The 16029-nt window shown below is 43.1% G+C and overlaps 1 protein-coding gene across 1 annotated transcript in view; it reads left to right on the top strand.

The window, feature by feature from the left end:
* The window catches only part of RASA2 (RAS p21 protein activator 2), a 223099-nt gene that overhangs the window by 103703 nt on the left and 103367 nt on the right, over positions 1–16029 (top strand). The window contains exons 6-7 of the mRNA XM_029615728.1: positions 12850–12933; positions 13685–13757. Coding sequence (XP_029471588.1) covers positions 12850–12933; positions 13685–13757 — 157 coding nt within the window. The remainder of the gene's footprint in view (positions 1–12849; positions 12934–13684; positions 13758–16029) is intronic.

Genomic DNA, 16029 nt, shown 5'->3' on the forward strand with positions numbered 1-16029 from the left:
CCAAGGTGTCCATCAAGCCCAGCATCCTGTTTCCAACAGTGGCCAATCCAGGCTTATAAGTACCTGGCAAATACCCTAAAAATAAATATATCCCATGCTACTGATGTTAGTAATAGCAGTGGCTGTTCTCTAAGTCAGCTTGATTAACAGCAGTTAATGGACTTCTCCTCCATGAACTTATCCAAACCTTTTTTGAACCCAGCTACACTAACTACACTAACCACATCCTCTGGCAACAAAATCCACAGCTTAATTGTGAATTGAGTGAAATAATTTTCTCAGATTAGTTTTAAATGTGCTACTTGCTAACTTGCTAAATTAATTTGTATTCTTAAATGAAAACAAATTAGAACTTAAAATCGCTGAATTCTGAGGATTTTGTTAGTGATGTAAACCCAAAACAGTTTTCAGGTTTAATACAAAAAAAACAACCTAGAATGGCAACTGAAGATCCTTAAACCTTGCATCACTGGCTGGCATTGACTCAGGGACTCCCAGCATCACACATCATATTTATGAAATGCCAAGTACTGGAAAACATGGAAAGCTGATATACCACACTGCACACTAGGCAGATCTGTGACACTGAGAGGATACGAGAAAATGCTTCAAATTAAACTGCACAGATTTAGTTTGGAGCTTACAGTATCAGTGTCCAATTGAAAAATATTTATTGATTGATTAAGGATAGAAAGCCTTTGTTTTAATTAAAAAAGAAATGGGGTTAGCCCTCTGGCTTTTCTGCAGTGCCATTCGGTTTTGAATTTCCTTTCGGGCAGGGCTTGAGTGCATCACAGAGTTGCATTTGGCTCCTGGGTGGGAGGGAAGGCGATGGCTGAAAGAGGGCACGGTTATGTGGAGTCTAAGAAAAGACTTTTCCTCCAGCTCTGTCATTGTGTGGGGATGGGGGGTGAAGAACAGTAGTCACCCAGGTCTGTTGATGGAGGTGAGAAAGGAGTATGAAAGACAGAGAAAAATGGGGAATAAAGTAAAAAAAAAGCAAAACGTGGTAAAAAAAAAATGTGGTCCAACATGGAGCAGCTCTAATTCACATCTAAATAGCTTTAGAAAAGTGGTTGTTGCATCTATTAAAGAAGGCAATGTGTAATTGTGTATCAACTACAATGCTGCATGGATGTCTTTGAGCACATTGTGGAGTACAAAATATCACTACTGAATATAGAGTAGTTCGCACTTTTATTCCCAAATAACAATAAGCAAACATACATTTTTGCTTAATTGTTTCAGTGTAGGTGCTGTTGTATCTGGTCTCATGCGTAGTCTTTGTGAATATAATTTTCATGAACATTCGCAACCGAATTCGTACTTTTTTTTTTTTATGGTAGGAAATTCAATGTAGTGAGAAGGCAGACGGCGGTTGTCACTATTAGTCTGTATTGGTCTGCATTTAAATTGGAGGGCAAAGGGGTACATTTTAATTCTAAAATGTAATTTTCTGGTTTTTTAAAGATAAAATGAAAGTAGTATTGTGTTGTTCCTCTTTGTCATGGCTGCATGCCTGCCAGTGCTAATATATATTAATCATAGTGCTAAAATACCTGCGGACTAGTACAGTACTTGTATGGAACTGCTGGAACCCTAGAATTGAATCCAATTACACGTTCTTTAATAAAGTGACTTCCGTATCACCCACTGTGAGCTTATTGTCATGCAAAGATGTATTCCAACCTCCATATGTTTCCCATAATTGCAATACAACCTTTTTTTCTTCATATGTCAGAAGTGAGGCTACCTTGGTTTGCAGTTTAGTGCTAATTTGGATTGTATTGAAAGCTTATCAATGGTTCTGAAACGTTGAATAAAAACTAAATGTCATAAAATAGAATACCCACTGTCAGATCTTTCCTTATAAGTGAGCAGTTCTGAATTATGTAAAGGGACAATCACATCAGCATGTATGCATTTTTATTTTTTAATTTCCTTTTTATTTTTAACTTTACAAAGTTTGTTGTATTTGATACATTGTTGAAACCTGCCCAGTACAACAGGGTTGATATGGGCGGGTAATAACTGTTTTTAAATAAAGATTTTCTCCCTCACTTTAAGATATAACCATATGTCCAGAAAAGTTACTTTTTTTTTGAATGATTTTTGTATGCAAATAAAAGGAAAAAGCATTCACTTCCCTTAGGATGCATGCCTGACATGATTCCATCTTTCAAGATGTCTGTTTCAGGTGCAAGAATTATTTCTAAACTGCTCCTTTTCACTTCATTGTTTTTTCTCTGCAAACTAGAAGCACAGATGTTGGAAATTTCAAAAGAAGCAATCATGTTTCAATGTCATCAAATATGTTACTATGGGTTGGTATCCCTGCTGTGGAACGTACAAGAAGTAGAGAGATTGTGGATGTTCTCCAAATAGGCTATTCTCAGACAAATGGTGATGGAAACCACGAGGGAAGGAGTGCTACTGGATCTGGTACTCTCAAATGGTGACAGTATATCAAATGCCTGGGTAGGTGGTATGGTTTGATATAAAAGCCAAGAAAGAGGGAAGTTGCAAAAAACTCAAGGTCCTGGACTTTGGCAAAATGACAAATTACCTGGAGAAAGAGTTAGAAGACTGGGAGGAGATGGGTGAAGTGGAGCAATAGTGGGCCAAATTAAAAGGTGCTATAACAAAGGCAGCAAACCTTTATGCAAAAAAAGTAAATAAAATTAAGAGAAAAAGGAAACAGATTTGGTTCTCCAAGGTGGTGGCTGAGAACATAAGTGCAGAAAGATCGGCATTCAAAAAGTACAAAGGAACTCATAAAGAGTAACACGGGGAGCAATATCTGGTGAAGCTAAAGGAAACAAGAAAAATCAGGATTGTGGAAGAAAAGATTGCCAAAGAGGTAAAGCATGGTGACAAAACAATTTTGAGGTATATTAGAGAAAGGAAGACTACCAGAGGTGGCATTGTAAGATTACAAAGAGCAAGGGGTGGAGAAAGATGAAGAAATAAAAATATTAAACATAGTAAAGATGACATTGGTGAAGGACCATCACTGGGTAGCAAGAATATAGATGAGTGGTGTAGGATACATCCCTGTTTACAGAAGATAGCATTTGGGTGGAACTAGAAAGACTGAAAGTCAAGGCCATGGTGCCAGATGAGATACATCCCAGAATACTTAGGGAATTTTGAAAAATACTGGTGGGTCCGCTGAAGGACCTGTTCAGTAGAAGCTTGGAGACGTAGTGCTGCAGGACTGGAGACAAGCAGCTTGTTACACGTGCTGTCCACGGCAGACCTGCAGCACAGCCCCCCTCACATTTCCACAGGGACTCAAGCCTCTGGTTCCTCCTCGCTGGCGGTGGTGGGCTGCCAGCTCTGTCCTTGGGCCTCCCCTGGTGCCTCCAGCTCTGCCACAGTCCCCGGCATTCCCGGTCCTGCTGCCACTGCTCGTTGGGCCTCTCCACGTGGCCTGCGGAGAGACGCCACTAACCGCGCCCCTCCCTGGGCATAGGCATCGCTGATCCTTAAGTAGGGACCGCAGCGGGAACCTAGCCGTGGCCCCGGATGACATCAACCTATTCATAGTATTTAAACTCAGGCTCTGCTCCATAGCATTGCCTTTGCAACAGGTCTCCTCGCTGGTCGAGTACTCATTGCTACTAAGAGATTAGTCTCTTCCCTGCATTCCTGTTCCTCGTTGTTCCTGTTTCCTTCTTCATGCCCTGCTTATGCTCCGGATTGACTACACGGACTTTGACTCTGCTTCACCTGACTACGCTACAGCCTATCTCCAGCCCCAGACCTCTTCTTTGCCTGACTACATATTGCCTATCTCCAGACCCAGACCTTTGCTTCGTCCGACTACGCTATTGACTATCTCCATGATCAGACCTCAGCTTTGCATGACTATGCTATTGACTATCTCTGTGATCAGACCTCAGCCTTGCTTGCCACTGCCTCTGGATTGCCGCCAGCCCTGACCCAAGCCTGCCATTGGATGCCTCTTCTGCCTACTCCCTGGACGTGGATTCATCAGGCTTCGGTCTACCTTTGCTCGAGCGCCCTCTGTCTTCCTTTGTTCCATTGGCACCCGAGTTTCCAGGACATTATCCAGTCCGGAGTAGGTCTGTCCCATCTCTCGCCTGCTGTCTCTGGGCTGAACCAACTTCTCCAACTATATACAGAGGCCCACCTAAGCCCTGCCAGTCCCCGGCACCCAAAGGCTCAACCCGCGGGGAACGAGGGCTGGTATAGGTGAAGTTCCAGTGGCCTCTGCCTATCAGCCCACTCCACCTGCCACCGGTGGGGACCTGTAGGTCCTTACCTACAGGTTGCATCAACCCCCCTCGGCTCAAGGGTCCACCTCCGATGCAGCACAGCTGTGCTCCTGCTTCACAAAGGTGGTACCAGGGAGAAGGCTGAAAACTACAGGCCAGTTAGTCTTACCTCGGTGGTGGGGAAAATTAATGGAGAGACTGCTACAGGAAAGAATAATGAACTTTCTGCAAGCCAATGGGCAACTAGAGAACTGGATCAAGGAAGAGTGCTTGATGTGGTTTACTTAGATTACAGCAAGCCTTCTGATAGGGTCCCGTATAGGAGGCTCATGAATAAAATGAGAAGCCTGGGAGTGGGCCCTAGGTGCTGGAATGGATTACAAATTGGCTGACTGATAGATATCAGCGAGTAGTGGTAAATGGAACCTTTTCTGAAGAAAGAAGATTCATGGAGTTCCTCAAGGATCAGTTCTGGAACTGAATGTTGCAGAGGGATTAGAAGCTAAGGTTTGTCTTTTTATAGATGACACTAAGATATGCAACAGAGTGCATAGGCTTGAAGGACTAGAGAAAATGAGAAGTGACCTAGAAAACTCAAGAAGTTGGGATTTAACGCTAGGAAGTACAGAGTCATGCATTTAAGGTTCAGTAGACCGAAGGAGTTGTATATATAGAAGGGCTGAAAGTGTTTGATAACCTGAAGGTAGCGAAGCAATTTGACAAGGTGATGGGTAAGGCTAGAGGGATGCTGGGCTGCATTGAAAGAGGCATAATCGGCAGCAAAAAGGAAGTGATAATGCCACTGTATATATTGTTGGTGAGGCTTCACCTGAAACACTGTATTCCGTTCTGGAGATGTCATCTCTGAAAAGATAGAATGGAAGTGGGTCCAGAGAAAGTCTGCCACAATCATGTGGGGTCTGTACAGAAAGTTATGAAAGATAAAACTGGAAGGGAGGAGAGCGAAGACAGGGGAGAGATGCTAAGGAATTATTTATACAAAAAACTCAAATCTTTTCTGATGGAAAGGAAGCTGTAAAACTAGGGGTCACAATAGGAAACGCCAAGGGGAAAGGCTCAGGAGCAATGTCGGGAAATGTTTCTTCATGGAAAGGGTGGTGGACGCATGGAATGCCCTCCTGGACGAGGTGGCTAAGACTGGGAAGGGTAATGGAATTCAAAAAAGCGTGGGATAAATGCAGAGGATCCCTGCTGCCTAGAGAATGGAAATGAAGACATGGGGTTAACTTTTCCATTGCACCTAAACTTTGCATTTTTACTTCGGGGTAGCCTGCACAGTGTGGCAGTTGCTGCTACTCTTTTAAAAAACAAAAACAAAAAAAAAACTTGGTGAACAGACTGGATGGGCCATTTTGGGCTTTAGCTGACGTCATTCACTATGGGGTCCATTTTCAGCTGCTGTGCAGCTCAGCTAGTTATCCGGGTAAACATATCCAGCTAACCAGCTGTGGGGTCGTGCTGCTGAATATACCCAGCTATCTTAAATTTATGTCTAACTGGTTAACTTAAGAACAGATCCGCGACCTGACCAGAGTTAGCCGCATAAGTTAAGCGGCTAACTCTGCTTTTTCCGGAACTGCCTTCCGCCCACCCTCAAAACACCCCTGGCTTGTGCTCCTAAATTTAGCTGCATACGGCGATGAATATCGCCGGGTAGCCATTTTAGACAGGTAATGTTTCAGTAATTTGTCTAAATGACTTTAGGATATCTACCTCTGTGTTAACTGTGTCTTTTTACTCATTAGCAAGGCAGTTCATTTACATGGGTTTCTTTTCTATCATGCCATCTTTTTTAAACAGACCTAGAAAAAAACAGCTTTCTTGAAACTCATCAATAATGAGAGATCAGTATTAGTTTCTGTATTTGAGTGGTTCCCTCTTCTCATTATAAACAAACAGTTAACCACTTGACAGACACCATTGCAAAATATAAATTTATTGTATTTTTTCGATTTAGCTCATTCTTTTTGATTGATAGCTCAAGGTGAGTAACATTCAAAGGACCTAACAATCCAAAGGCTTTATTTACTAAGCATTTTTCCCATAAACACAGAACGGGGGAAAAAAGCCTTGGTAAATCAGACCCTACATTTGTACGTTAGACAATGGAGGGAGAAGTAATTTGCCCAAGGTCACAAGGAGCCTCTGTTTTCCTGGGGTACAGCCTGCACGCTCTAAGCACTAGGCTCTTCCTCCACTAATCTATTGGCTGATATTTAATCGTTCTGTGGTTGGTTATCCGGCTTCTAAAGAGATTTTCTTTCAGAATATTGACTCTGCTGAGCTTTAGAGATAAAAAAACCAATAAACATGATACTGTAGTAATAAATATCAACAGAATAATGGAAGATTTTTATTTAACAGCTTTTCTATACCGATATTCGTGGGTACATCATATGGGTTTACAGAGAACTGAAGGAAAATACAAAAAGGGGGGAGCAGAGGGGGTGAAAACAACGGGGAATATACTTTGAACGGGTGGAGAGACTGAAAAAGGACAGAAGGTAAACTAAAATAGGAACAGTACCTTGCAGAAAAACAATGTAGACCGGTACAAGAACTTGCAAATAAATACTTTACTGTCTTGCAAAAAAATACAATATAACATGGCAAGTAGTCTTGTAAAAGTACAAGGGAAAGATTAGAAGAGGGGAAGGCAAAAGATACAGGAGAACAGTGACGTCTAAGATCAGGAGGTGAAGGAAATAACTGAAAGAAATACAAAAGCTTAGCAGTCAATATTTTGAACGCAAAATCCCTGAAATGGAGGAATTGATCATGTTGACCTGTCTTTGTTACTTAGTTTGCAAAAAGCCAATTCTAGTTTGCAGAGTAACGCTGAAGCTGACAAAATGAGGCGAAAAAGAGCAGTTTGTAAATAATTCTTGCTTTCAGAATGGACGTTTTGACCACAGGCTGTAGACATGGAACCATGTCGGGCTTCTTAAGGGAAGCAAATGCTTGTTAAAGGTTTACTTCCATATAAAAATCTGGGGGAGGGGGTGGTGTTTTTTAAAGTGACACTGTGGGATGCGGGATTATGTCTGGAAGCAAGGGGGAAACGTTATAACCCCATGTTAATTTATACATTTGTCCCTTTTGCTCATTTAATAGCAAAGATTCAAAGGTGGGTACTCTGGGCTGGTTTGGTTTTTTTTGTTTTTTAACATTTGATGTATCCATATCCATGATGCACTTTTATTGCAGATTAAAGGCTGACATCACAAATAGAATGTAAGCCAGGCTAATAGTGACAGTACTTTGACACTGAAAAACTAATTGCTGAAGGTAAAATTTAGTCAATATGTTCTGATCTTAGAGGCTGGCAAAAAGGGAAGTTTTAATGACAGGTTTTTATGTCCCAGTGTTTGTTGCCATATTCAGTTATCCATTATGGGGCATATTTTAAAAGCCTACGCGCGCCGGGCCTATTTTCAAAAGGCCCGGCGGCGCACGTAAGTCCCGGGGCTTGAAAAAAATGGGCGGTCCGGGGGCAGGGCCGGAGCCTCCAGTCACAGTGGCCATTTGGTGCTGTGCCTGGGATCGCGGGCCGGCCATCGGCTGGCGCGCACAACCTATACCTGCCTGGAGGCAGGCGCAACTTATAAAATAAAGGTTGGGGGGAGGTTAGGTAGGACTGGGGGGTGGGTTAGGTAGGGGAAGGGAGGGGGGGGCGGAAGGAATCGGAGCGGCCTCGGATGGAACGGGGAACGGCATTGGGGTCCCCCTAGGGCTTGGCGCGCGCAAGGTGCACAAGTGTTCACCTCCTTGCATGTACCGACCCCGGATTTTATAACATGCGTGCGGCTGCGCACGCATGTTATAAAATCAGGTGTACATTTGTACGCTGGGTTGCGCGCACAAATGTACACCCGCGCGTATGTCTTAAAATCCGGGCCTATGTTTCTTGCAGTGCTTTTGCTCCCATTTGAAATTGTAGGTGTGCTCCTTCCTAAAAGCAGGCGTTTTCCTACAGACTTGGTGTGTGCACAGATAATGTAAGTTAAAGTAATAGTAGCAGCTCAGCAAAATGGGCCAGCACTGTTGCTATGATTCGCATGCTTGAAGACGTCAGCAATTTCCACATTTCCATTTCACCACTTGTAATTCTTTAGGACAAGCAAATGTTATTGTTACGATTCTGCCACGGCTAAGGCTGCGAGCAGCTTCTCACCGCTTTTTCCTTCCTCCATGGCCTGGAGGCTGCCAACGTCCTCTCTATGCAGCTTGGAACTGCCGTTGTTCAGCCTTGCGGCCAGGAGGCCCCCAATGTCGTCTCCATGCGGCCTGGAGGCTGCCGACCCTTTTATTCTGCAGTGGCAGGGAGCCACTGCAGTGCTCCCCACAGCTTGGAGTCACTGCCATTCCACCTCTGCGACCAGGAGGCTGCCAACGTTGTTACTCCTGCGGCCCGGAGGCCACTGACATCAGCTCCTTTCCCGTGGCATGGAGCCACTTTCAGCCTCCTCTCTGCAGCCTGGAGGTGTTATGGTTTTGAGGTGTTTTGAGTGGATTCTTGGGTACTGTGGGGATGACCACGCCCACAGGGAAGGAGCCCCGTGAGGAGCCACAGTACTAGGCAGTACTCGAGATGCACAAACACAGAGTTCTATCTTTTATTATACAGCTGATGTATGCTGTTTATAATTTCTGTTCTTATGGCTAGGGCAACAAGAACACTTCGACTCAGCAAGAGGTTTAAAATTTAGTTTATTTGGCTTTTTAAAGAAGAGTCAAAGACAAGTGTTCCTGGGAGATGCTATATGCCCTCTATCTTTCAATATTACCAGCATCTCCATGAATGACTCTTCTTTAAAAAGCCAAATAAACTAAATTTTAAACCTCTTGCTGAGTCGAAGTGTTCTTGTTGCCCTGGCCATAAGTACAGAAATTATAAACATTGCCACCAGAGGTAGTAGTCCAGGGACCCTCGGCAGAGGGAACCCGTCTCTCCGAGATGGTAAAAGGAAATCCAGGTGTAGGTTCCCAGCACAGCAGAGCTGTAGAAGAGACAGTGAGAAGTTAGATTACTCACTAAGTTGGTGGCGTAAGGGTGAAGATTCCAGCAGGCAGAAGTAGTTGAATACAGGCACTGTACCAGGGAGAGCAGGCCCTCGAGGAGCGAGTATCTGATCCCAGATAGGCACCTGAAAAAGAGCAAAGGGCCCCCGAGGAGCGGGTACCCAAGGTTAATGAAATACCCCAAAGGGCAGAGAGAGCTTCCAGCAGCAGCGAGGAAGCGGCAGAGTAGCTCAGACCGGAGGCTTTCCATTCACGATCCTTGCAATCCAATACGATCCTTGCTAACTCAATGAGCTAGCAAACAAGGGCAGGCTAAATACCCGGATGGCATGACATCACTCGAGGGGAATGCCCCCGTGGTTCCTGCCATGACGTGGATAAAGATGTGGGTGGCGCACGCGCGTGCACCCTAGGAGGCCCTTAGGAGAAACCTAGCGTGAGGCCTTACCATAGCCGTTCCGAGGATGCCGGAGAGAGCGGCATGCAGATGCGGTGGTGGCCATGTCCTCAAGGTTAGCGAGGAGAGCAGAGAAAAAGGTGAGGCACAAGGGTCGAAGCCATCTGAGACCAGACGCAACAGGAGGCTGGCACTGGGCCTAGGTTTGCGACCTGGTGCCGCTTCTGCTCTGCTTCGCGGCATGGATGCCACTCTCCAGGGTCCTGCCCCTAGGCACGAGGCTGCGCTTGTCTTCAGTTCTTAAAGGGTCCATGGTGGGAGTTGTCCTGTGGCCCCTCTTGATTGTCATCCAGGTCAGCCCTAGTAATAGGGTTCTTCATCAGTTCTTCATTGCCTTTGCAAGGAGCTAGTCCTTCCCTGGACTTCTCGTCATCTCAGTTTCTCCTAGGCACTCTGTTCTTCGTGGGAATTCCTAGTCTTCGTCTATGGCTCCATGTCCTGGTCTCTTGTCGGATCCTGTGTTTCTGTCTCCTCGGTTCCTGATATCTTTGCCTTGATGTTCTCCAGATGTTCCTGATGTCCTGTTCTCCTGATGTCCTTGTGTCCAGATGATCTCCTATCCAGATGTCCTTTTTGTCGGCAGTGCAGGCCTCCGGAAGACCTGTGCTTTTAATGCTCCGAGTCTTGTATCCTGAGTCCTGAATCCTGTCCTGGTCTTCGGAGTTCCTTGTGTCTGCTTCAGTCCATGTCTAAGACTCTAACAGAACCTGCTCCGTTCCAGTGTGGCCCGTGCCTTGCTTTGATTGGCTGTGGAGGGCACGTCTCTGTGCAGGCCTCTCCTGAATCATCGTCATGTTCTGATTCGAAGTTCCATTACTTCACCTGGAGTCTTTCTTGCCTTCAGTGTGGTCCGCGACCTACCTTGAGTGGCTGTGTAGGGTGTGCAGCGTGGCAGCACTCACTCAGTTCTTCTCCATAATCCTGAACCTTGCCTGAGATCTCCTAGCAACCTGTCTTTGTCTGAGTTGTCTGAATCCTGTGTCTTCGTCTGAGTTCTTGTTACGCCCTCAGCCTGTTGCATCTGCTGTTCCCGTATGGCAGGTCCGAAAGGACTATAGAGTAGCCGGAGGGCTACCCCAGAGACCAACATTGCGTTGTTGGGTCTCTTTGATGCATTCAGGTTCGGCAGAGGCCAGGGCTCCTGATCTTCAGCCTGTCCGCCCATGCTTGGACATGTCTCGCCTGCCTCTGGGCTTCCCCAGAGCCCCTTTGCGGTCGCGCCATGGTCCAAGGGCACACAACCTCTCCGTAATTGGGACCGCTTGGCAGCGCTCCCGAAACAGTTATTGAGGTTCAACAAATTAAAATTTTTAAAAAATTGACCATTTTGTTATGTTGGAAATTGTTTTTATTGTTTGGTATTTTGAGGGATTTTCTTTGGCCCAGCTCAGTTGGAACCAGCCTCTGATGAACTAAAACGCCATGAGCCTTCATTTACCTATCCTCCTCCCCCCCCACACAAGCCAGCCAATGCATCCGAGAATTTTCATCCTTGGGCTACAACTGCAGCTCCCTTGGAACCACATTTACGTGGATCCTAATTCTACACACACACACACACACACACACACACACACACCCTCCAGCGTGTACTGCAGTTTTTTGACTAACACTGAGATCATGTGTGTTTTATTTATTCCTTGCCTCTAGAACATAACCAAATACAGCATAATCAAAAAAGGTGAAATTACAATAAACTAAAACCAATCTTAACATTTTAGGTAAAGTATTGAGCATGGGAGCTTATTGTAAGACTAATAAACCTATCTAAAAACATTATCATAATTTAACACACCCTGACATTTTCAGTCAGTGCCCAAGTATCTTGCAATCTTCTGGCTACAAAATGAATGACCATCTAATGCCAGGCAGAGCATACCCACATCACCCAGTGACGGATAGTCCCAGATTTTACTCCTGTCCTCAGAGTCTGGTCTAAGCCAATTTTTAATATATTTGTTGAAGTGCTGCAGGTTTGAAATGCACAACAGAAAAAAAGCGCCTTGTTGAGTTCTTAGCAGATGCACCATGTTTACCCGCTGATCTAAGAGCTTGAAAGCTTTTATCTGGTCAGATGCGATTAAACCTAACAAATGAGGATGCTGTTTTGCCGGCTGCCAATTAGCATAGAACATAAGGTGTCTTCCTGGTGAATAAAATATATATATTTGAACAAACTGTTTTTCTTATTGTGTACTTTTTTTAAAACTGTTAGATCAGTAGAAATGCACTTGGTATATTTGTTTAAAAAAAATGGATATGTATGTTGACCATATTTTACTAGGACTTGTATTTTGCAGCATACAGTGCAAATCATATGTTAAGATTATATCATGCTTGCAGAGCTGACGCCATTTATATTACTGCAAACATTTTCTTTGAGAAAATATATTGATGGAAGAGATTTAGTTCTTAGATTCTTAAGTGTACTTTTGGTCAAATTATTTCAAGACGTTTTAAACACTGTTGACATTAGTGAATTGTGTGTTAGTCCCCAAAGACATGAACATTAGGGTGATTTGCATTTAATAGAAAAAATGCAGAGGTAAAAAATTGAGATAAAGACTCAGAATAAAAGAATGACTGCTTGAGATGATCCTGCTCTGCCTGCCATTGCTTGCACAGACAGAAGCTGTCATTAGTGGTGCAACTCTGAATGTGTAAGGATTATCAGCCCGCAAAGGGTCAACACATCTTCCTAAAACTTTTTTTGTGAATATCTGGGTCTTATTAAATTTTGAGTACTAAAATGAATCTCTAAATCTACACCATAATTGCTTAATTTATTATCTACTGACTGAGAAAAATAACTTCTCCTTAAGAATGCTTCCAATTGAAAATGTCAGTCCCCAGCCGGCATTTAGACTTGGCACTACTAGAATATAGGAGCCTATATGTTGCAACATTTTTAGCCGTTCTACTGCAAGGTGATACCCCGATATTTCACAGACAGACCAAGGAAGTACAGCAGTTAATTAAATCTGCAGGCTTGCATTGCTTTCTGTTATCTTAAATTGTTTTCATATGTGTTAAATGGCAATTTAAACAAATAAAAGCAATCCACTGCATTGTTTCCTGATATTTCCATGTCTTGTTTTTCTGTTTTAGCATAAAGGAATGCGTAGGGTTGCCTCTTGTCAATGGACAAAGCTGTGATCCATATGCAACGGTCTCTCTTGTGGGTCCTTCAAGGTAATCTTTGATCTGGATTTCATAGATCCTTGAAAACATTAGACCTCATGTCTATATTTTTGGTTAAGTATACGAGAATACTTGTCAGTGTAAAGGCTTTATTCAGGAACATGGTGCTTGTTGCTCGCCTGTCTGCCTGTGGATATAGATGTTAGGCAGTGTTGTTAATTTGTGCCCCTTATAGGATAATATAACATTTATTTACTGCTAAATCATAACCTCACTTTCTAAAAATACAGAAAAAAAACCCCAAACAAAATATGAGCTAAATGGACTGCTGCTTATTTCAAATCTTTCCACTTGACAACTGAAAGCAGCGTTTCCGTCAATGGGTCTGTTTGATTTCAAGATGCACTTTGTGTGGTTCTCTCATTTTCATACTGTATTTTTTTTTTTATTAGCAATTTCTAGCTGGGTTTAAAAGAAATCTGTAAACTTTTGTGTGTCTGCACACAAAAGCCTTACCTTTCCAGTAATCGTTTTTATGTCACTGATTTATTGTGAAGTGTCCTGGTTTAGGGCACTACGTAAATGCCAAATTAGTAATTAATAGTAATTAGCTTATGTTAAAGGGTTTAGTGATAGTTTTGTTTTTTTTGTATTTTTTTACATTAATGTAAAAGCATTTAAGGTTTGAAATATAAAATTCAGGAATTTTTGTTGTAAATTGTTAAAGCACATAAATTGTGGAATAGACTAATTGTTTGTAAGTCTACAAAGTAAAACTGTTTTGCTTGTCACCCTGAAACAGGAATGATCAAAAGAAGACCAAAGTAAAGAAGAAAACGAGCAGTCCACAGTTCAATGAGACATTTTATTTTGAGGTAATGGAATTCCACATGTTGATAGAAAATCCAGAATTATGTAATGCAGTAAATGACAGATACGGTCCAAGGTGACCCATCCCGCCTGCCCAGTTGAGATTTTCATTTTTAGCTAGATTTGCATATAAATTCCCATGTGCAACCCAACACCAACTCCTTCTCTCCCATGTCTGTTACCTGACCACACAGCCCCTTCTTGCATATCTATCCCTAGCATGGCCAACATCACCTCTACTAGTAGGCCATTTCGGACCTTGCCAGTTTCCTTTGCTTCTTATAAAACCAATAAGCATTATCTGTCTTATTACCAAGTTTTGTAATGATCCTAAAATAAATTGGTTATAATCCAGCCTCCCTGTGCTCATTGAAGTTTGGGTTCCAGCCATGGTCCTGTCATGCGGGTCACCCCAGCCTTCATGGAGGTTCAGTGCTGTTGTACCACTGCTGCTTTTAGGGTTGTAACTACAGCTCCGTGCAGATTATACCAAAGCTTTCATGGAGGCTTGATACAGTCCTGCCACTGCTATTGAGGTTTCTAACCACCATGTCATGCAGGTTACAATCCTAAACAGGGAAGACTTGCACACGCCTTATTTAAAAAAAACCAAACCAAACGTCACGCCTGTGAAACCCATGTTGTCAGGTGCCCGTCCTTGTTTTGAGCTGCTGCGCTGTTTCTTTAGCAGTGATTTCCATAGTTCCTCTCATTACGATAGTTAGACGACTGGTTCTGTTGTTGCCTTTGTGCAGTGGGAATGCATCAACCATTGTCCAGTTCCTTGCGACCTCCCCCCCCCCATCTTCAAGGACAAGTAGAAGCAGAGCTGAGAGGGCTGTGCAGTCAGCCCGTCCTTTGGCTCTCTTACTGTCTCGGGCCCCCATGGCTTGTTTGCGTAAGGCCTTGAAACTCTTCCTCCTGTGTAATTTGGGTTATAATCAATTCACGTTAATCAATATCGTGTCTCACCTTAGTTCCATGCCTTCTCCTTCTATATTTACTGAGCAAAAGAACGTAGGTAAGATTTCTACCTTTCGCTAGTCCTACTTCTGTCAAATCTCATTTTCTCCCTTACCTGTTGCCTATTCTTCTGCTGGCTTTCTCTCTCTCCCTTATATCTCTAAAGCAGAATGTCTCTCTGTTTGGGCCTTTGCTCTTCTAATCACCCTTCCTGCTTTCCTTTCTTTTTCCTGATAACTCTGCCTGTCCTCCTTTACTTGTCTATGTTGTGTTTTTGGGTTTGGTTTTTTTGTTTTTTTTAATATTTTATTTTGAGACACCAACAGATACAGAGAATGTAAACATTCAACAATGACATGGTTTTTTTTTTTAATACCAACCTCTTTGCTTTTACCGTTTCTTCTACCTCCTTAAAAAAAACCAAAAAAAACCACATTGATCTTAATTTTTAAATCTTTTTACCTTTTGTCAACCTGCTTTACACAAAGATTTTGTTGTCTCTTCAGTGCTTCCTTATGTTGCCACCCAAACTTTTCTCTGCATCTTTCAGCTCTCAAAATCCTAATAGGGCCTCCTCGACACTATTGCTCGTCATCTTGAACCACTAAAGTCCAAGCCCCTAGTCTTTGTATGGCTTTGTTTAAGGTTTAATATTGAATCACAGCACAATGATGACTGCATCCTAAATTTTCCCTTAACCATGAGGTTAGTCTGTCTCCATTTGTCAGTACTAGATCAGTGTAGCCGCCCTTCGAGTGGTTTACCTGAGGAAGGGCCTCTTACAGGTCATTCTCCACTCCTAGCTGCTGATGCATTGGGTAGGTTCCACACCACAACTCCTATAAACATGACCTAAATATAAGAAAGGGCCCTAGTTTGAAATACTGCTGTAAAAAAGAGTGCGTATATATTAATATAATATTATGTAGCTAGGGATGTGCATTCGTTCATTTTGGGCCCATCTGAACTGAATGGGGGCAGTATCCTGGAAAATCTGAATATTGTTTGGTTCAATCCCATTTACGTTTACAGGGGAAGGAAAGCCAGACAGAGGAGCAGTTTGGGAATAGGACAGGAAAGATCGGGGCTACTCATGTTTCAGCACTTTTTCAACCATTCTTTCCTTGCTGGCAGCTGCATGCCATGATATCACTTTTGTTCTTTGGATCTCAGAGGGAGAAAGTAGAGATTTTGAAGCTCTTTGCTGCAGAGTCCCAGAATTAAAGAAAAGATTAGGGAAAAACCTTTAGATTTATAGGAGAAAGCAAGGTGTGCTCTTAGTCACTGTCACCATGTCCAAGGTGTGCAGCCGGC

Source organism: Rhinatrema bivittatum, chromosome 9 (assembly GCF_901001135.1).
Source record: "Rhinatrema bivittatum chromosome 9, aRhiBiv1.1, whole genome shotgun sequence".
Lineage (NCBI taxonomy): Eukaryota > Metazoa > Chordata > Amphibia > Gymnophiona > Rhinatrematidae > Rhinatrema > Rhinatrema bivittatum.